At 35.8% G+C, this 22,897-nt stretch overlaps 1 protein-coding gene across 3 annotated transcripts in view; it reads right to left on the bottom strand.

Moving 5' to 3' along the window:
* BRWD1 (bromodomain and WD repeat domain containing 1) overlaps positions 1-22,897 on the bottom strand; it is a 59,653-nt gene that overhangs the window by 26,578 nt on the left and 10,178 nt on the right. For 2 of the 3 annotated variants that reach the window (XM_082075613.1, XM_082075611.1), the window contains exons 9-28: positions 22,535-22,635; positions 20,863-20,933; positions 19,599-19,699; positions 18,227-18,267; positions 16,884-16,982; positions 15,856-16,006; positions 15,120-15,254; positions 13,580-13,708; positions 12,068-12,293; positions 11,451-11,636; positions 10,564-10,747; positions 9,670-9,760; positions 8,610-8,750; positions 6,056-6,141; positions 4,963-5,158; positions 3,851-3,967; positions 3,619-3,726; positions 3,113-3,237; positions 2,933-3,015; positions 2,379-2,490 (exon numbers count right to left, since the gene is read on the bottom strand). In XM_082075613.1, coding sequence (XP_081931739.1) covers positions 2,379-2,490; positions 2,933-3,015; positions 3,113-3,237; positions 3,619-3,726; positions 3,851-3,967; positions 4,963-5,158; positions 6,056-6,141; positions 8,610-8,750; positions 9,670-9,760; positions 10,564-10,747; positions 11,451-11,636; positions 12,068-12,293; positions 13,580-13,708; positions 15,120-15,254; positions 15,856-16,006; positions 16,884-16,982; positions 18,227-18,267; positions 19,599-19,699; positions 20,863-20,933; positions 22,535-22,635 — 2,483 coding nt within the window. The remainder of the gene's footprint in view (positions 1-2,378; positions 2,491-2,932; positions 3,016-3,112; positions 3,238-3,618; positions 3,727-3,850; positions 3,968-4,962; positions 5,159-6,055; positions 6,142-8,609; positions 8,751-9,669; positions 9,761-10,563; positions 10,748-11,450; positions 11,637-12,067; positions 12,294-13,579; positions 13,709-15,119; positions 15,255-15,855; positions 16,007-16,883; positions 16,983-18,226; positions 18,268-19,598; positions 19,700-20,862; positions 20,934-22,534; positions 22,636-22,897) is intronic. The other variant, XM_082075612.1, reaches the window with a different exon arrangement.

Below are 22,897 nucleotides of genomic sequence, written 5' to 3'. Positions count from 1 at the left end.
TCTTTGAAACTATTCTTGGGAGATGCTGTTTACGGAGGCTGTATGATCCTGGTACAAGTCTGTTCAACTTGTACTTTCAGGATTCATGATCATTGTATTCCTCTAGGCATATTTGTGAACAGACCCCAATCTATTTCCTTTAGTATCTACTTATTTTTGTCTAATACTTTTTTTAACATGCTAGTACTTTCTCACTGGGGGCGATTAAGCTCCTGTCAGACAAAAACAAGTATTTGCACACACTGACATATCTTTTATATATGGAACAGTCTTAGCTTTGTCATGGCTAGGAACACAAAAAAGCCCCTTATGTTCAGATGATGTGTTCTAAAGACAAAATGTTGATGCCACTTGTATTTATGGCACATCAAGAGCGCCAATTTTCTAATTGTAGCCGTAAAAGCAAAACTGAAATTGCGTACAAGCAAGAACTTCAATCTGGAAGTTACATCTTCCTCCTAAGGAAAATCAACAGGACAGATGACAAGTAAAGTAGATAATACAAGGAACCAAAATACGTAACACGATCTTGGTAGCCTCACAGAACTGTCTATTAGCTACAAATACTTCCCCCTTCCTTGGGATGAGTGACATTTTCAAAAAACCTCTGAGTGAAAAAAAAAAAGCACCCTCTAACAATGAAACTCTGGATATCAAATATACTGCAAAAGACAATGGAACAATCTCTGGTCATAACAGAAACAGGAATATTATGTATTCACTGACTGTTCTACAGTCCTCCCCCGTTGGGGGAATCCAAAGCAAACAAAATCCCAGAACCATTCCAGACTACTTGGATGGGCCACAACAAGGGCCACACCTGCGTCCAGTTCTGGGCCCCTCAGTTCAAGAAGGACAGGGAACTGCTGGAGAGAGTCCAGTGCAGGGCAACAAAGATGATCAAGGGAGTGGAGCATCTCCCTTATGAGGAAAGGCTGAGGGAGCTGGGTCTCTTTAGATTGCAGAAGAGGAGACTGAGGGGTGACCTCATTAATGTTTATAAATATGTAAAGGGTGAGTGTCACGAGGACGGAGCCAGGCTCTTCTTGGTAACAACCAATGGTAAGACAAGGGGCAATGGGTTCAAACTAGAACACAAGAGGTTCCACTTAAATTTGAGAAGAAACTTCTTCACAGTGAGGGTAACAGAGCACTGGAACAGACTGCCCAGGGGCATTGTGGAGTCCCCTACTCTGGAGACATTCAAAACCCACCCAAACACATTCCTGTGTAGCCTCGTCTACGTGTTCCTGCTCCGGCAGGGGAATTGGACTAGATGATCTTTTGAGGTCTCTTCCAATCCCTAACATTCTGTGATTCTATGAAGGGCAATATCCTGATTTTGAACACTGAGGTCCTGAGTTATCTTTGTTCACCTTTTTTCTCCTTCATGTGAAGGACCTCTTTGTCAATATGAAAGAAGATGCACAGAAACACCACTAATGTCAAACTGTCATGAGGGAATAGTAGGCAGTCATTTTTCAGCATACATAAAGAAGGTCTGGGTACAACTATCCTGTTACCAGCTTGACCCGGATGTTCTTGGCCTTTCCTGTTTAACTAGTTGGGCTTTTTCCTGCTCTAATACCCTTGATGTGCTCAATTTGCCATGTTTTGAACAATTCATTTGATATTATTTGCCTTCATCTAGGCAGTATTATCTCCTGACAAGTAGACTGGTCAAAGGGATTTGTCTGTTACAAGCACACAGTGTTGTATTACCCGACAGTTATCTAGCTAAATATCACCCGAAGAGAACATCAAAAGGTAAAATTGCAAGTGGGATCTACACAACAGGGAATGTGGCAGAATGCTACCAGGTAATGAAGAGACTCAAATTCTTTCCTCACATTCATGTGGCAAACATGAAGAGAGCAACATTTGCAAACACTCTCTACAGGAATCTCAAGTGATAATATGAGATAATCTTATATGTATACTTTCTCCTGTGGACTATAACGTGAAAGACCGAAGTGCCAGAACTTGAAGCATAAGGATCATGATTTCAGCAACAACAGAAGAGATTCAGCATGCCCCATCCAAAACCAATTATGAATTAACAGAAGTAATTAGCATACACTGGAAATTGCATTGCTTGCTTCGTGGAAGCAATTCAGCATTAGTCTTTACAGAAGATGATTCACAAATAATAAAAAGGTCAATAACTTCTTTTACCATATTACTATCCACAAAAAAAATTGCCACAAGTTATTACATATTCATGTTATGCTAGATTAGCAACTTGTAAGCATTAAAACGTGATAATACTACCAGTAAAATAATATGAACAATTTATACATTCTCATACCAATAAGCCAGCTATGTAAGAGGAAACCCACACAACTAACATTAGAAGTGCCAAGTCTTTTTATACTTACTTAACACTGTAGCACTGAAAGTGACTATCCGGATATTGAGGCTGATATGGTTCTTGACCCAACACTGTTCCAAACCACCATGCATCATCAATAATGGATCGGAATCTATCAGCTAAAGCAAAAGAAGTCTGCTCAGATATTCCACTAAGAAAATGTATTTAGTTATGCTTCTTCTATACGCTAATAGAAAAACTTACGATCAGTGTCTTCCAGTTTAAAGTTCTAAATCCACTGATATTCAATAAAAGACAACTTATTATGCCAAAAACATATAAGTGCTAAAATCTAAATAAGTTTGCTACTTAGCTATGAAATAAGAAAAGGGTACACTAGAGTCTCTATGTATGTTTTGAAGACTGTATCTTAGATCCATGGTAATCCCTCCAAAATGCTTAGCACAGCAGTTAGTAGGCTCAAATTTCTAATGGGCAAAGGGACCTTACATACCAGAGCTCTCTGAAGTTACAAGCAAATAGCATTTAGTATATTCAGCAATGAGTCAAGGAAAATTTCTGATTTCAAAATCACTTAGTCAAATACTTAAACGCACTTACAAGCTTGCCAGTTTCTTTGCCGTGCTTCATCATAGAACTGACGTAATATAAGGAAGTCAATAACATCTGGCATATCATGGTATCTAGACAAAAAAAAAAAAAAATATCCCTTTCATGAGTGTGCCTTAGAAAAAGAAATGTATTTTTAAATAATTTTCAGAAAAATAAAGATGCACATACCTGATGGAAAATGATTTGTCTGTATGTTTTCCGGTGGCATGATCTATAAAGGCAAGCTTGAGGCAACACAATGTAGGAGGACCAACTTCATATCTAATGCCAACAATTTTTACCAATTCCTGATCCTACAGATTAAGAACAAAAAAAATAAATTATTACCTCCTGGACTATGCACAAAACCATTAATTTGAAATTAATTAACCAGGCACATGAATTGTATCCACATCTAAAAAGCCAAAAATATTGAAACTGTATTTGAGATTTCCATGGAAGATAGTCAGTCAGACTTGGCAATTTTAACACAGCTGTTTATACTCCAGGCTTCCCACAGGTAAGTTTGAAGATACTCTGGTAATTGAAGACAGTTTCCCCTATTGTTTCCACAAGGAAACATTATGGGAAATGGCATAACCTCACAAATCAATGTTTTGCAAACAGTGTAAACACTACTCTTCATTCACAGACTACTAATATTGAACCCACAGCATCTTCAAGTGCAGACGTACCCTAAGGACTACTTTTCTCCATGGCTCCTTGTGTGGATTCAGTTCATAAATGTTATTTCTTCTAACTGCTTCAATGTAAGCTTCATGTCCTTGTCGGAAATATATTACCTAAAAAAAAAAACAAAAAAAAAAAAAACAAAAACCACCCAAACAGTAAATGTTTTCCTGTATTTAGAAACTATAATAATGTTAGTTAACACGAGCATTTAAAGATTTTAATCAATATTCCTACCTCATCACCCATCTGCGGAACAAAAGGGGATCTTCGAAGAGCTGTGTCTGTTATCCAAACAGGAGGGTGCCAATCATATGACAACTCCAAGTTTACTGGTTGTGTTGGAGCATTAGCCTTCACATTTAACAAAGAGCAAAATCAGATAGAGTAGACATATTGCTGACACGACATCAAAAAAAACTTGTTCGATTTTAATTTGGCAGACAAAAGCTTGATGTATAAAAGACTAATGTACATTTCCAAAATGTATCAGCAAAATTCCTCCAAGGCTTTGCTTAAGTTGTAACTATTTGTAGTACTAATACTAAGCATTCCTCTCCCTATATGAAGATTTGAGTGAGCAAGGTTACTATTACCCATGTCTTCAGAGAAACAAATTTTTATGATTTAGACGGCATTTTTACTATCAAATTAAAAATCTATCAAACTGCAAGAAATTATTTGAATATTAAAAATTGAGATATTGCACAATAAATATCCATATTAAAACAGTTCTAAAAATATATTTTTGAGAATACTTGGAAGAAGTGAAAGAATGGAGAGCAAAACATACCAAAATTACCCCAAACATTAATAAAAAAACCACCTGTTTGTCCTTTTATAGCAGAAACCAGCAAATATCTATTGTAACCTAAAGGATAATTACTAGATTAACTTATAAATTTCAGTGACTTAAAAAAAGAATAATTACTATAACTTACAAAAATTAAAAATTCAACCCAAGTATAAATGGCCACCATAAATACAGTGACTACAGCCCCTAAGTTTTTGAAAAGATATGTTACTTAAAAAGTGACAGTTTAACAGGGTTTTAGTCTAATATTCTGTACAGCTATTTAATAATCACATTTCTCCTTTGATAGGAGAAAACTTGACAACTCTTTATCTGAAAGTGAAGATGACTTGACTTAGTATGCAGATTCTTCCATACAAATCAGCAGATACCTTGCGTTTGCAATGGTGTCAAATTACCTAAGTGCACGCTATATGTAGTGATACCAATTTCCTTGTTTAGTGGCAACAACAATTACTTAAAGTTTCCCAGTGAAGAGGTCTAAAAACTTACAAGAGAAATTTATTAGAATAAGTAGAATAATTTAACTGTATACCTCCTCCTGCTTTTTTGGTTTGGGCTTTTTTCTCCTTTTTCTTCTTCTTCTCTTTGGAGGAGATGATTTCTCTGCTGATATCTCATCTTCTGACGTACTGTAGTATCTGAGCACTTTCCGCCGAGAAGTCCGTACAGGAGGTTGTAGGTTAATCCCTGAATCGGCAATCCAGTCAGAGTACCTACTTGAAGAATCACTGTCCATAGCAGATGGGGTCAGGGAAAATGCAAACACAGAACCAAGTTGTCAATACTTCAGAATGCTAAATTCTCTCAGACAAATATCTGCAGATATAGATTGCTCTTAAAAGCACTATCTAAAGTACTAAAATTACTTTGACCTGTTGTAACAACTACTTGATGTTTAACATAGTATTTTGAGAACACAGTAATTCAAAGCACATTTTTTAAAAAACTGAAGAATTCTTAAAAAAAAAAAAAAAATCAGGGAAAGAAAGTTGTGCAATGAAATTCCGGACTAGTTAAAAGCCCTTCCTAAAGAGCACACCATCCAAACACTAAAAGTCTTTAAAGACAGTTATACAAATCTCACAAGTACACATTTTATTTTTTATATCTACTTTTGTCTCTTTCTCAGTATTTTTTAGTTCTACTACTACAAAGCTCTAGAAAGAATATCTAAAACATAGTAGAGTGATTAAAAATTATCTGTAACTTCAGTTCTAAATAAAATAATAAATTTTCAAAATTAATTATTCTCAACCAAATATTTTTGTAAGAGCAAGCAACTGATTGTTTCTGCATTACTAAAAAAAAAACTCAAACCGAACAAACCAAAACCCCCCATCCCTCGAAAGTGCTACAGAACAAAATACACTATAAAAAAAACATTCCCGACTATCTTCTTTCTCCTTGCCACCTAGCAAAAAACCAAAACAATCTGAAACTGCATTAAAAGACAGAAATGTTTTCATCAAATGGGACACTAAATAACAATGCAATGCATCAGCACAGTACTCCACAAAATATTATTACATACGAAACACAACAGAACTTCCACACAACTTTTAACTTGCCAAAATTAAAGTAAAAATCATTACAGTAAAAGCTGGGACTTGTTTGTTTGCTTTTACCTAGAACTATTACTGTTGCTTTTCTTGTCACTTCTCCACTCTTCCTCTTCATCAGATGAGTCAGAGACCTCACTTTCTTTGGCTTCCTGAATTTAAAAATATGCAGAGTCAATCCAAAACTTTCTCAAAGCACTTATTTTAAGGGCTGGAAACATAAACCACTCTGTTCATGTCTGCGTATTATCAATTTAGGATGAAATCTGGTAAAAGGAGTTGTTAAAATGGAAATTAAAGTAGTACTTTTTTGTAGTTTATTAGAAGTTAACAGTGCACAGATAATCATTAACTTCTGTACATTCACCAACATTTTATTAGCCACGTATGGATTCACCTGCTGTAGCCACCCTTTACAAAGCAGCATCTATATCCCCCTAGTTATGTTCTTTCTAGTCTAAGTTCACATCTTTTATCAGAACAAAGTGGTGGGCCATTCTTTTTTCTTCACCATTTTTCCTTAACTAAGTGACGAGTCCAACAAGTCCAGCCTTCTCCACTCCTTCTGCTTCTTCCTCCTTCCCCAGTTTAAGACTAGTTCCCTGTGTACAAGGCCAGACAGCTGTGTGGCAGATGTACTCTATTTACCCCCACAACCAAACCAACAGCAGTTTGGTCCAGACTCCAAAGATGGTACAGGCCTGAGCTGCAGCCAAGCCAAAAACTGTTAGGAAACCCACAAGGAAGTGGAACGGTGCACTGAACACCAGCAAGGTGTGGGTACAAGGAGTCTTGTGCAGACCTTTCCCACTGTCTGCAATCAGATGACAAGCCAACCACTTTAGTCCATAGATATGACAGCCCGGGTGAGCTACTGTGAGCACTCCCTGCTAGACAAGCATGGCTGTAGGGCAATGATCTTTCACTAATCACAGATCACTGCATAAGCCCAATTTAAGTTTTATATTAATAATTTAGCTTAAGTAAATGCATTTTAAATAGAATAACTTAGAATTATAAGGTCATGTGATTTTTAATATAGTCTGTTTCATGTTACTTAGACAAATTTGCTGAAATCTTAAACTGTATGTTGTGAAGTTCCTCTCATATTCACCAAACTTACATCTACTCAATGAAAACACAGCAGCTACAGAACATCATGAACACGTGCAAGATAAGGTCTGTTTTGCACTTTGTTGAGCAAAACAGGATTCATTTGAACAAAATAACATCTTCAGAGCCAGCATGAAGCAGCTACAGACTATAAATGTCTGCAGCTAAACAAAACACGAGCCTGTCTGCAGATGATGAAAGGATTCAATGAGAAGCAAGAAGACCCCAGACACAAATACCACTACTGGATTGAACCATCGTGTGAGGGGCAGGTAAATAGTCTGCAAAGGTATATATTACCCAGGGACTTCTGTCCTCAGCTCAGCACCTCTGCAAAAATACCCAGCTTGAGCCAAGCCTGCTGCTGTACTACTCCATTCAGTTATTTCTATGCACTTTGATGCCTGAGAGGTTGCTTTGAGACAGTTAGGATCCCATCCTCACTGCCAATTAACTTTTATGTCTGAAAGTTTGCTTGAGAGACCTAGGATTCAGAGCGACCTGGCACCAGACCTCTGGAGACCAATAGCGTTGAGATGCAGAATGATGGAACTTTGAAATCTTAGCCAAGAAATATAAAGAATCAGATGTGCACATATAATCTTTTGGTCATAAACACATATAATCCCTTACTTGTTTTCTCTTTGTGTCTCTTAGACGTGAACTGTTGACCAAGTCTGGGCCACATCTAGGCTCCTTTCTGAGAACAAGTTTAGAAAGCAAGGAGGTCCATTCTGAACCTCATGACTCAACGGGAGGGCCTCCCTCTACCGTTTTGCATCTTCTGTCCTACACAAATCACTCTAAAGCAACTTTCACCTCATTCTGCTTGGCATGTTTCCTCCACGCAGTAATAGAGTTAACCTTGCCATCAAACTCTGTTAAGTCACACTTTTCTTTAAGTGATCTAAATACTGCTCTGCAGCAAGCAGGACCCTAAATCACTCATCTATGACAAACTGTAGTCCAAACAACCCTACCACTGACGTACATCTGATAATACAACAGCCAAAAGCTCCTGCTACCCACAGCAAAGTTCTGTGTCACTCCAAGCCAGGACTCAGCCAGGATAACCAGACTCTGTGGAAGAATCAGATTACCAGACTGTAACTATGCTTTATCAAGAAGCTTCAAAATTTCCAGTTTGATGTGCGCAAAAATTTGGAAGGTTTTCACAGAGAAACAGCAAGATGTATCTAAAGTCCAGATTTCACTTTCAACCAACCTCAGCACTGTACATCAGTGCCTTGAGCTGTGGCTTTGGTTTAGGAGACTCTCAGCAAAAACAGTTCAGTCATTTATAAAATGACAGGAAAGATGGTCATTATTAAGACAATAGATAAATAGGTTTAAGAACTGCTAACAATAATGATTCTTACAGAAATATTTTCTTTGGTAACAGAGGGGTTTTTTTGTTTGCTTGTTTAAGAAAGAAAAGGCAAATTTACATCAAACTTCACTTATTGAAGAACTCAGATCAAAATACAGAACTTGGAAGAGAACTCACCTGCTCTATCAAGTCAAAGCAGTTATCTCTTTCCTCATCAGAGGACTCCAGTTGTTCAATGTTATTCCGTGTTCGGTAATTGGCATATTTCCGTCTATACAGTCTACGCTTAGATTGTATTAATGAAGACTCAGAATCACTCTGATTTATACAGGAAGTAAAAGAAAAAAAAGGAAGTTACATAAAAGTACATATGTAGCAAAATTTTGAGGGTGAAAGAGTGGCTTAAAAGCACTGCTGAATGTAAAAACTGAAACAGCCTCATCACATCACAACCTGATCACGTCAAAACTCCTTTTCATAAGAAATAATTTTCCTGTAAGCCAATAGTTTTAAATTTGCTGTTCCCAATTTGAGATTTAGTAGTTATTCTATGAAATTACTCTGTATAAGCTACTGTGACAGGTCCATTCACATTATCCAATAAGAGTGGTTACAGAATCAAGACATTAACTGCAACAGTGTGCAATTTTGAGAGGACCAGAAATCCTCAACTCCTCCCAGTTAAGGGGATCATGCAGTAGAATTCTTGCATCAAATTGTTTTGTGCTGCAAGACACAGTGAATCACGGCCACTATCTTATAAAATCAGCAGCAGTTAACGAAAAAAATCATTCAAAATGGGGCAAGTCTGAAAAAGTTGCCCCATACACAAAACATAGTAATCTGAAGTAAAACGGCAAGGGAATAGCAATATGGCCTGTAACTCTTCAAATACAGGATCTTGAACATCCTAACACCTCAACACTTTAGCAAAGACCTGCAACAACTGTCTTTGAAACTTGAACTGCCATAAAACCAGAATGGCCTGAAGTCAAGCCTGACTTTAAAAATTACTACCAAATACCACAGATAGAAGGAGGCACAACTGAAAAATAAAATATATATATATATAAAGTAGGTATTCATAAAAGAAATAAAACCTCATCCTGCAATAAGTGGAAGCTGAACCAGTAGGATCCTTTGAAGACCATACTTCCAGAAATGTCTACTTTCATTTTTTAAACCATCCCTTGTCCCTGGGCACAGAATGTCCATTTCCATAGAAGCTGCTGCATACCTTTTCCAATGACTCGAATGACTTTCTCTTCTCTGTTGCATAAAGATCTCTCTCTTCTTCCCCTTTTGCAATTCGATAGTCTTCCTGCTTCCTACGAGAAAGTAATGAAAATTTAACTCTACATCTATTTTGAGAATACTGAAAAGTTAAATGATCCATTCTCTTTGAAGGATCTATCTAAAAACCCCTAACACCTAACTCCATTACATTATTAATTTCAGACATTATTATTGCTCAAACACCTATAACACACGTCCTCTCATTTTCAGATAGTATGATTTGAAAGGTAAGAATGTGGATTAAAAATGGGGTTGAAAAAGTTTATTATATTCTGATATTTGCAAGGAAAACTTTCTTAGTATCTCCCAACACCAGGAAAGTTTTTTAAAAACTTCAGAGATGAGGCAGCACATATGGCTGAACCATTAAAAATAAATATTTAGCTATTGATACTACTCCTTTTTACAGATGCATACTGATACTACTTTTGAGAACAGCTGTTTCAGTATTTCAGGTGCTCAGTGCTGCTTCTCGTCTTAACACATCACCCCCACAAGGTCTGAGAAAAGCACAATCTCTCTGAACTCTTTCATGTAAATGAATTTAACGTATACCCCTTTATTTTGGAAAAAGCAATTTTCTAGGCAATCCAGCTGTCCTCTAAGATGACTCAAATAACTGAAATATGGGAGAATATATTAAACTAGAGAAATTTCCATTTATTTTTGTTGAATGGACTTTACAAGTAGAACTTTTTAAGCATAGATGACCATAACACTGCACTATTGCAATTTGTACCACGCATCTATTTTACCCTCAGTCTAATAGCACTAGACCTAGAAAAAAATAACATGATGTGTTCTCTCCAGTCATATCTACAAGCTGTCCACAGACCTGAGTAAGCCTGGTGGTATCTCTGGTACAACAACTCTTCGTCTCCAAGCCTGAAGATCTCGCTCGGTAGCCATCTGACTTCGTGGGGCATTCTGATGCATCTGACGCACACCTTCAACTTGTCCACTACGTCGTAGACCAATATTGGGAGGAGACTGGATGTCAAAACTTGGCCTTCTAAAAGCTAAAATATACAAAAATGTTTTTCCCAGACTACAGAGAATTGGACCCTTGTTTCTTCTTACTAAAAGATAAAAAATTAACACTTTACATATTTTTAACTCCACGATTGTAAGTATATGATTAGTTACCACCTTTAGGAAATTATGTGAGATTACACATGTACTTTTAAAATGGTTATTTCTTCTACAATTTTAATACAGGAAGTATAACATAACAGAGATGTTTTTCTGAACTGCTTTAGCAGCTCTGAGGCTAGTGAAGGTTCTACAAAGCACTTTTCCTGGAGCTGGGCATAAATAATTAAAACTACAAGGACACACACAGATCAGAAGACTGTTTGGCTTAAACCCATAAAGAAGGGGTAGAGGACCCCAGTTTGAATAATGGTAAAATATTTATTTTGAGAACTTTAGAGGACAACAAATGTAGCTCCTCTAAATGTTGTGTGAGCACTCTACGAATGTTATTAAACATGTAGCACTCTACAAGAAATACAATTAATGGTCTTTAAAAGGAAAAGCAAAAGGCTCTGTAATTTAATCAGAAGCGTAGCATTGTTTTAATGAATAAAACACATCTAAAATAGGTATCACTGTGTTAAAGGAATCTTAGTCCCCAAAACAACATCAAACATAAAACCTGTTCGAAATACTTCACACAGCATAATAAAAATTGAGATAGAACAATTATCAGCATGTATTCACCTCTTCTAGGTGTTCCTTCCCCATTTTGTGGACCACTTGAAGCAGATTCTTGATCAGCTCCAGTTCTTTGATCTTGTTGTAGTTGTAATTGTCTAATCATACCATCAAGAATGCTGGGCTCCAAGCCTTGTTCATCCTGATCAACTGACCGTTGGCCTATAACTTGTTCAACCACTTCTCCATCACCTTGCAAGTGTAATGCAAATAAAACAAATGGCTTCGGTTAACTAAGTGATTATAGCAAATTATTTAATCTCATTGTTCACATCACAGCGAGACATGCTACAACTACAACTAAACACAATGAAATCCATTCTTGAAATGATTTGACTTACTTATTCCAAATGAGACATTTATGAAGTGTACAACTCAAACACAGTTTGTGCATGTCAGTGCCCACAGAAAATCATAGAATCACAGAATGTCCTGAGTTGGAAGAATTTAGATATGTATTTCAACAACCAACTGTGGGGTTTTTTTCTTGTTTAAAATCTTATTATCCTGTGGGACCTTTCAGGATGTGAGAAAATGAAGTCATTTTTAAATAACCTATGTCATTATCTACTCTGTTCCCATTCTAACTTCTAGAGGTAGGTCTTTAGTAACACTGTTCTTACTTGTTGCTACATATCCAAGTTGAGGAATCAAATGTTCATCTGCACAATTCTCTCTTCCTGGCACCAATCTTTGATATTTTGTTGGATGAGGGTTTCCATCCACATCTACTAAGAAGGGAGGGGGCATAAGATGAGGAGCCTGTTGAGTCTGCTCATCTAGGACATAATTGTTAGAGTCTCGAATAAGTGGCCGATAGTCAGTGTGGAAGAACATCTGATCAGGAATCTAGAAAGAAATGAAGTTTTTATGTTATCGATTTGAAAAAAAAAATATGCTAAATAACAGAGAAGAACAAGTGACACTAAAATATCTAAACTCTCTTAAAAGGTACAACAAAGCACAAGTTCCCAATAAGTTATGCATAGCTACAATTAACCTGTAGGGGTGTTGCAGTACTCTCATTTTTGAGAGTGCTATTGCAGGCAATGACTGAGGTAACTTAAAGCAGAAACACTACTTTACACTTAATTTTAAAAACATTCTACATCTCATTCTATTTTTTCCATATAGTTAAGAAAAGTTTCCTTGGTTTCCATGCAAGGAAATAACTGTCTGAAGTTCAACTTAAGCCCTCAGAGTAAAGTTCTTTCTTAATCATGCAATGTCCACTATAAATTTTTTCTGCAACACAAACAGTCTGTTAAATCCATGCAGCTGAAGGAAGACAGTTACACAAGTGTTAGATCACAGTCAGAATCTTTGCTCTGCAAAATTATAAGCAAGATGAAGAGAATAAATTTCAATTTCAGCTAAGAATTTAAAGCAAGAAAAAAAAAATATTTAAAATGACAAACACGGAATTACCATTGCAACTTTAAAAAATTTGAGGGGGGAGTGAAGAAAAGCATAGGCATAGGCCAGAACTGCACTTTTGAGAGCTATTTTGAAAAAACAGAAACACATGTATTTATCAAAACAAAAAGGAAACAGGCTGCTCAAAAAAGCAAAAGATTTATCCCATGCACATTTTTCTAACATTTCAAAATCCACAACATTGGATCGATATTTACTTTTGCTTATTTTAAACAAATTACTACAGTGTATTTAGGTTTGAATAAGGAAAGGTATAAAGAACTGCCAGTTCCAATAATTGAAATAAACCAGCAAATTATTCTTAACATAGAAACAGCCTGCTTTTTTGTTAATTAGGTAGTAATGCAATAAACTTTGTGATACATTCCAGTCTTTAAACATCAAGCTATTTTCAGAAATTAAAAAGAAAGTAATCTGGGGGTTGAACAATTAACATGCAGATTAGCTGGCTGGAAAATGAAAATGTATTCCAGAAAAGTTCTTGGAAGCTACTCCCAAGGGAATGTTAAGACACGGGTTGTTTCTGCTGTGCCAGGACCATACATACAGGAGAACTCACAGACACCAAGGAACCTGTTATATTTACATCCTGTACCCATACAAAACTCTTTTTTTACACACCATGTTTTAGAAGAGTGAATGTAACTAATCTGAGTAAGAAGTCTGAATAAACAGTTCCAATAAAAAGCTGAACTTACCTTTTCATACGGCCTGCTACAGCCAAAACCAAATATCAACAGATGCCCGTGAGAATCTGTACATGCAAAATGCTGCCCATCTGGTGAAAATTTACAATCAAAAACAGCACCATGTCCTTGGCCTTCAATCTAGATTGAAGGAAAGAAACTCAACATTATGTGACTCTTTTTTTGAGCAAACAATAACGCAGCATCAAAAATTAATTACTCTATCAAAAGCAGCCATTCATCTCTTAAATAACTCAAAGCAAAAATAATTCCATTACTTCAGTTTATTCCTCTTCCACTTGATAAACGATTTTAAGTCCTGAACCATATAGTTATATAAGATGCACTCAATTTTAAAAGATGTATTAAAGGGTATGGAAACTTACTGTTAAGAATTTAAAAAAAGAAAAAAGCTTTTTGAGGCTTTTTAGCTCTTAGTATACTGCTTAAAAGTAAATTGCAGCTAATATATACTGATTTTGTTAAAGCACTTTCAAGAAAAGCACAAGAAATCTTAAAGCTAAGGAAAAAAAAATGACTTCGCTACTGAGTGTAGCCAGAAAAAAAAAAAAAAAAAAAATATTAGGAACATTGGATCATAACTTAAGTCTCAGAGAAAATAACCTATTTTAAAATGTTAATCACAAACTCTCAAATGGAACAAATGCCATTGGAGGTCTCAAGAAGAACTGCACTGATCCACTAATACTTAAGGTAATAACATGATCATTTTTAAGACATTTGAGAATATAATTATTTGTCAATAACACTCTTGAAATGATGGTCTAAAACAGGACCTCTCAGTCTTTTATACGGCGCCTGATCTCAATTAAGGAAAACAGATACAATGAATGAGGTGCGAGAACGTCTTCAGTGACGAAGAGTAGAAAAGCCCTGATGTCAACTCCTCCCAACACATCACAGAGAAGTCCTGATCAACATGTGAAGTCTGCAAAGCTCAGACATCGACCATGATGAAAGTAAATTTGTGTGCTCCTCCCCCCATGTCTCACATTCCTCACACCCAACTGCAAGTTCTCAAAATTAATCTTCCTTGTCTCAGCTTATTGAGACCTCCCTGACTGGTTTCAACTCCGATGCCCTGCAGGAAAGCAGTGATGAAGGGAAGTGGGGAATACTGCTGCAGATCAGTGAACTGACTCAGCTTTGTAAAAGGTCCAGTGAGAAGCACTTGATTGAAGACAAAGAATGGTAGTGGGCAGCTGGGAGCAGACAAAGGAGGCAATCCCAGCCCTCCTTTGCTGCCACATTAAACTGTTAAAAATGGCTCCTGGTCACTTTCCACCTATACTGCAATAATCAAGAAATTCAAAGGTAAAAGCTCTAAAGAAAAAACAAAAAATTTTATTGGTTTGGGTTTTTTTTTTTGGTGGGTCTTGGTTGTTTATGCTTTTTTTTGGTGATTTTTGCCCCCTCCTCCCCCCCCCAAAAAAAAGTGCAGGGGGTGTGCATGTTAGTAAGCACTCCTTAAACTAGTATGTGAACACACTGCTGTGTGTTGAGCAAAAAAAAAAATTTAAAAAGGTCTTACCATGTTAAAATAATGCTTTGTTTTCGTGCCTTTGGTAATGTCCCATATAAAGATGTTGCCATCATGGCCTGCAGACAACATTATCCTGGAATCAAAAGGATGGGTCTCCAAGACAAATACTTCATCCGCGTGTCCCTAGAATTTAAAATCGCATATCAAGTGCAAACGAGAGGACATAAATCCACATCAAGAGGATATTTACAGTAGAGCCCAAAGCACTGTACTATCATCTCCTCACACTCAGACTCTTGGAAAATAAGACATCTACAAGCTGCCTCCAAAAAACATGGATTTTTACAAATTCCACAGTGTATCTATCTGGACTACTTCCTCATGGCACATAAGTAGGGGAAAATCCCAGGCAGCCAGAAAGACTGTAATTCTAAATTAAATAATTGTCTAGATTCACGCAAGAACTCTAGAAATATGGAGTTGTTTTTTTTCCACAGGACAGCAAACTATTAAATGGACAAGTGTGTCACTGCAGAAAAACTTTTTATTTATTCCACAGGAGAGGCAAGTTCAGCACAGCAGCTAGGGAAAGGATAGTTCAAATGCACAAGGAAGTGGCTAGTTTTGGTTAAAAAAAAAAAAAAAATCCAAGAAACACTACACTTTATTTATCATTCATATAGAGCTTTCAAGACAAATCAGATCTAATTATAAACCCAGCAGGCACATGTCATTGCAATTTTAGGAAGACAATGTATTTCAAAAAGCACGTAAAATTACATACCACCAAGTCATGAAGTAATTGCCCTGTACAGGAATTCCAAACTTTCAGCAGATGATTATTCACAGCCGTAACAACATAGTTATCATTTTGGTTCCAAGCTATCATGGTTACTTTAGGCTTCATAAATTTGTCTTCTTCTGAACATGTATCACTATTTTAAAGAGTTGAAAAGATATGAGGTATTTTTAATTAGCCCATTTCAACCTCAAAATACAGAAAAATAACCTGTTTTCCCATGTTAATAATCAGACAAGAGAAGGGAAGTTAAGAATTATATTTGTTTTGAAACTTTTGTCCTTACACTTGATTCTTTTTCACACAATTAACTATTAAGCAAATCTGGATTTCTAGCATACTTATTTCATAGGACATGATAACCTCTTTCCCATTTGAGAAGAAAGGCAAACAGGCTTTCTTTTTTCATAGAGTCTTATCTCTTCTACAATTAAGAGTCATAACGTAATTCCTTTAAAAATAAACTGTTTCAGAAGCTAACCTCTACATTAACAAAGCATTTTTTCCAATTTCCAACATAAATATATTGAAGATAATATTTTGTATTAACATCAATCTATTTCTTTGTTTCTCTCCCCAAAATACATTTATAGGAAACTGTAACATTCCCTTTCGGCATCTTAGTCAACTAAAAGAACAAGGTTTTTTTGAAACACTTCTTCACACAGCATTGTCTATATTCCACATCAACTAGTAGCCTCTCCTACAAAGACTCTCTCTCCATTATACAGAACTGTACATACTAACACAGAAAGATACCATAACCACATCTCAGATATTAATACCTCCTCCTTTCTTAGAAAAAACACTTTTTTTTTCATGGCTGCATCAAAGAAGAGCTTGCAATCACCCTCCAATAAACTAGTATACCCAAGGTCCATTTTTTGTGTTTGTTCTCAGCCCACCACCCCACCATTTGATCACCTACAAATTCATTTCTGCTGAGTTTCTACAAAAGTGGACACAAAAACCCAACAATAACAAAAACCCACAAAAGACAACACTTCACCTACCCTGGTAATCGATCAGACATATCCAACAAGATACTTCTCCATTCTGCTTGCTCAAAACGCCAAATTCGAGCTGTTCCATCTCTACTGCCACTTATGAACCTTGAAGGAGGAGGATTTGCTTTAAAGTATATTCAGAGTTACACCACCACAATTTAAAAAAACACTACAATGAAAGACGGACAGACATGACACACATAGGGAACAATTGTGCATAAAAGACCATCAGTGGTTTACTTTAAGATAGCAAGCTGTAAACCACGTCAGTTCAGGCTTCCATTTCATGAACTGCTGAACTGTCAATGCAGCAGAATGGAAATTCCTGAAGAGAGGAACCGAAACATTTTAAGATACTCAAAGATAATCTCTCTAGTCCATTAATCACAAGTCTGAGAAAGACAGTTGACATACCTCCCCCAGGAAAAGTCTGTGTGTCAGACAGTGCTCTAGTTTGCTATGATTCATCTTAACAATAATTATAAATCTCAAACACCTTCCATAGAAAGTGTTACCAAACAAAAAGAGCAGTTGTATTGACTTTTTTTGCACTGCCTTGAGAAGTAATTCATGCAAGCAACATGGATAGACCAGTGCAACATGATGGCCCCAAAGACCCGTATAATCGCAGAAAAACACATTTAAAAGCAAGACAACTACAACTTCCAAACTGAATCTAGATTATTAGTTTTCTTAGTCACAGTTATGTGGCTTTCAAGAAAAGAAAGGACCCAATAAAGTTGCATCTTATGGTTGCAGATGTAAGTCTACCCTGAAGGTTAAAATCCACATCTTCATTAGGGATAGGCCAGAGATCAATTTGACTCCATTCTCTACTAGAAGGGAAGTGAATTTTTACAAATGGAATTTACAGTGTTTCCCTTCACATTCCCCCACCCCCAAACAACTGTAGAATTTTGTTAAATAAATTTCCTTAAAAAAAAAGTAGTAGGCTAGAACAAAAAATGAAAAAGATTAAAACTTATTTTAGACCATTCATTTGCATTGCATTTTCCCATTTCCTATTTTGATCCAATACTTCCTCAAACTGAAAGGAGGGGGAAGAAGAGGTTTACGAAGGGACAAATACATCAGGTATGTTAAAAAGTGGTAACATTTCTGTAAGCAAATTAAAATCCAGCCAGTCCAAAGACACTGTCTAACAAGGATTAACAGCTGAGACAGGCAGATGAAATTTAGCTATGCTCTCCTGGATTAGTCCAAATTTCCCCTTTGAGTTCTAAATAAGGAGAATTTCCTTATTGGAAACCTCCAGGTAAGAAAAATAATACATTTTGAAGTCCGAAATAATGTATTGTTTGTTCACAATTGAGCATTTCTCAACATACCTATCACCACTGTTAGAAAACTGAATGCTGTCCACTTTGTCCTGCAAGAAAAGGTAGAGTTTGTTAGAAATTATATTTTTAAACAGGAAATACAGTTTTGACAAATCCGAAACAGCAATTTTTTAACAGTTTTAACTGCAAGTTGAACCAAGTCCCAGAATTCACTAACCACTAATGCATTTAAAAAGCAAGTTTTAAAAAACTGTCCCAATTAAATATGAAGAGTGGGCAGGTGAAATAATTGTCCACTTGGCATACAATTAAATCACATTTGAATATATATTTCTAATATCCTATGCCTACTACAATCAAGAGGACTTTGTTGTTCCCAAGTCTACTTACACATTCCTTCAAGAAATATACAACTAGTTATTCATTTTTATCACAATAAGAACTACAGGAAAAGTAGATAGCACACTCAGATCAGTTTATCTTCAGAGCTGAAAGTCTCTTCTACATACGAAATACATATTGATCAAGCCTTATCACTATAACTTAAATGGTTGAAGTCAGATTCAGTATTAGAGAAAATACATTAAGTCAAACAAAAAGAAGATGAGTACTTTAAGAGCTGCCCTTGAAAGAGCTTTAAGGATTCAACTAAATCTAAAATCTCTACAGTAAAACTACAGATTCTTTGTGCATCAAGGGCCAAAAAAAAAAAAAAAGTCTCAGCCTTCAGCATATGAGCATAAGCTCATTTGCTTCTAAGATTCCTTAGAAGGCAGAGTTCACTAGACTAAGGTACACAAATAAAAAAAAATGACCATATTTTATCTAAAAAGTTATTCTCCTAACAGGTATCAGTTATATCAAGAACGCAAGTAAAGACAGCACACATTAAATGACACACATAGGGAAACAACACTAAACCAGCAGGCTGACTTAGGAAGTATGAAGCAGTTTGCACAGCCCCTTAAAACAAAAATAAAGGCCAAGATGAACAGAACTAAAATTCTGTAAACTCAATCTCATTTAAAGATTTAACACAAAAGGTGTCAAATTGTAAATAACTTGAGTAACGATATACACATTCTCAGCCTATCTACTTCCTGTATACAGCATATAATATGTGTAATATGTGGGTGGCAAGGCACACTTACATCAGAGGGAAGCAACCGAGCAAACCATGCACTTTAAAATTAGAGATATGTATGACATCCAGTTGAAAAGAAAGAATTCTAAATATCATCTTGATACGTTCCAGCCTTCAAAGTAGCCAAGTCACATTCAGATGACTAGCTGAAATTCTGCGTAAGTTCCAAACATATTCAATAAAAGAACACTGCTACAAACCCACTAACAACATTAACTTTCAACTTCAATACTGCTTTATAGATGACCAGTTATCAGATCTAAGAATCTTACTTACAGCATGACTTTCCAATTCAGCTATTTTCTCAGGTGTTTCAGAGCCAAAAAAGTACATCCTGATGACATGATCAGTGCTGCCGGTTGCTAAAAACATGCCACCTGTAAAAATCAAGCAATAAATAAGCTACTGTATAAGAAATTAAAACAGATCACCAATATTCCTCTGATGCTTAGTTTAAAAAAATAATAATCTGAAGAGCACTGCATTTCTCATGCTCTTCCACTGACATACAGATGTGGAAGTAGATCCTCCTCTTGCCCCAGAAAACTTTTTCAGCCATACTAAAAATAGTCAAACTCCATGTTACGAAGATTTTAAAATATGTAACTAGAGGAATGCTGCTACTACTACACTACTAATTGCACATAAAAGCCTTCGGTTATGGGGAATACAGCAAGTCCTCATCAGAATTATCCAGCTGACTCTTTTACTGTAGCATGTCTCATTTGTAGCATGTGAATTGCTTCAAAACTGCATAGATGCGTAAGCAAATCAGCATAAGTACACCAGTATTTAGCTGGGCTGGCAGCAATATTAAGATCTGCCTCTTAATACATCTAAGTGCTGTCAAAAAAACCCCAAACAAACAAAACCCCCAAGCCCAAACACAACCCATGGCTATATTCTGACAACATTAACAAGCTATACTTTGATTTCTATTTTATTTCTGAAATTCTCAAGTTTCTTCTAATGTTCATGCTGTCTGCTACCAGTAGGCCTTCCCACAAGTCACCCACGTGATCAGAATGAAAGACAACTACAAGCCTGAAGTGAAATACATTTATAGATACATTTATGGATTCTTAAGAAAGAAGGGATCTTGATGTCCATCCTTGCATATAGCTGGCACAGAATCAGGAGCTCCTACTACTGGGAGTAACCACTTCCACCGCTGTTGACTGTGGTACCCTAAAGAACTAACTTTGCAAATGCCTGACATTATTCTAAGGGGTTGAACAAAAATAAAAATCCAGTAGAGATGGATAAAAAGTAAATGAGCATCAGGTGCATTTTACTTCTGTAAATTACCAATGGCTAAAGGAAAACAGTATCACTTAGTTCTACAGTCTTTCACTGTTAACTAAGGCAAATTACACTATTTAATTATGTCATAGGCTAACAATACACATATAAACAATTACTGACTACACAGCTACTGCTTTTGTATATCTTAAAGTTGTCACAACCAGTGTATTATAATAAATACCTATGGGAAAAGAGGAGAAATCACAATGCTAAACTCAATCTGTACACAACTTACCTACACTGAATGAAGAACAAAGCATCTGAACCCCTGGTCTAGGTTTCTCTGTGAATTTCACTGGCCGATTGCTTAAAAAGAAAACATGCCACAAAAAACTGGCTTTGTCAACATTTCAAAACATAAAGGTCCATTTCTTCAAACATCTACGTAACAGGTACTTCTTAAATACATACAATACCATCTGTAAATCTTGTGCAGGAGGATGAGCAATAAGGTTTACTTTTCAAAATTACTGTACACACATACACAAATGATATCTGAAGCCCGCACAGCTCATGACTTTTTCTGCAAGATGCTATTACCTCGCAAGGATAACATGACATGCCAAGAATGTTTATTCTTTCTCATCCTTTGGTAAGTATGATATACACCCTTCATAACATATCCACAAAGTACTGAACTCTTGCCTTCACATTACAAATCACCAACAGTACATAAGGCCTATCAAATACCATTACTGCAGAATGCTGTACAAAATCATACCATTTTACAGTAAATAAAAAAAAAAAAGTAAATAAAAGTTCTTCAACACTGTGCACATTGTGATTTAAAGGACTGGTTTCCTGTTCTGCAAGTCATGTACACATTCCTCCAGTTGACATGGCCATAATCTCACCGAAAGTAGCTACTATGAACTACATTATGGATAAATCCAGCAAACTGTGCCACTTACAAGCATTATAGGTTTCTACTCATCATTCTGCTATTTTTCTGTTCAAGTGTTTTCTGTTTATCAAAGGAAATATACTAAACGTCTCAATATTTCTCATGTTTGTATGATACACAATATAGAGATTCGAATCCTAAGAATACTGCTTTGAGACATACCAAAGCTTAAACCAATTTAAGTCTATGCTTTAACTAATTTAAACAACATTTACATCTCATACAATCCTCTAAATTATTTTTAGGAGGAGAATAATTAAGGATTCAGTTTAAACATTCTCCTCCTATATCTTACAGCCCTAAAAGATTCTTCAGATGCAACTATGTCTTTGATAGATTTTGTTGCAATTCTACTATCTTAAGATCACAAGATTGAATTAAAGAGCAAAGTAATCTTCTGCTTTCTAAAGTACTGCTTTTTTTTTTTTTTTTTTTTTAAACAGCTGCTCTAATGTAAAATGGATAATTTTATACCAACTTCCACTATGTAGCACAATACTAGATACAGACTGATCATCCCACGTATCTTCTTTCTGGTAATAATCTAATTTTTGTATAAATCAACAGCAATCACATACAGAACATTTAAATATTATCCTGAACACACTCTGCATGCAAGTTCTATAAGAGACGTCCTAAAACTACAAGGCTGTTGAAAACTCATAATGAACAAAAAGTTGTATTATACTGTTCCAACATATTTATATTTGGGGCAATTCTATTTGTCCCACATTTGTGTTATTACTGTAGTAAAAAAGTTAACAGATTTCCCCACTAAACTCCTAAGACAATAGAGTAACATACATTTATAAAGGATATAGTTATTGATGGCACTTTAAAATAATTATGTTATAGGTTATTTCCACAGTATTTTTACAATCACAAAAGAACTTCAAAACTTTTTTACCTAGACTTGACTTATTTTTGCTTACTATTATTTGACTTAACTTCTTTTAATCAAGCATAGTATAGCACCGAGTTAATAAGGAACCCATTTACATACTTGAATTTCATGGTATCTGCATCCCATTGCCAAAAGCAAACAGTTCCATCTGCACCTGTAGACACCATGTATCGCATGGAGCCTTTCACCATTGGACTAAACTAAAGAGAAGAAAGTAAAATCAGACACATACAAAAAGAGATATTTAAAAACTGTTTGTGAACTTCTAAAAAGTTAACGTAAAAACTTCATTTACTTCACATTTTTCAACTGAAACTGTTAAAGCAGTTGTTAACTGTCAATTTTAATGTTTACAAAATAACATCTCCTACACTTTAAAATAAGGTCATAATCTATGTTCTAATTATTGCATTGCATAAAACCAACGCATTCACTGCTTTGTTTTTGAAGTCTTAACTAACC

This window comes from Streptopelia decaocto (genome assembly GCF_964273445.1).
Source record: "Streptopelia decaocto genome assembly, chromosome: 1".
Lineage (NCBI taxonomy): Eukaryota > Metazoa > Chordata > Aves > Columbiformes > Columbidae > Streptopelia > Streptopelia decaocto.
The sequence above is the reverse complement of the archived record's forward strand: the minus strand, read 5'-3'. Positions and strand labels throughout refer to the sequence as shown.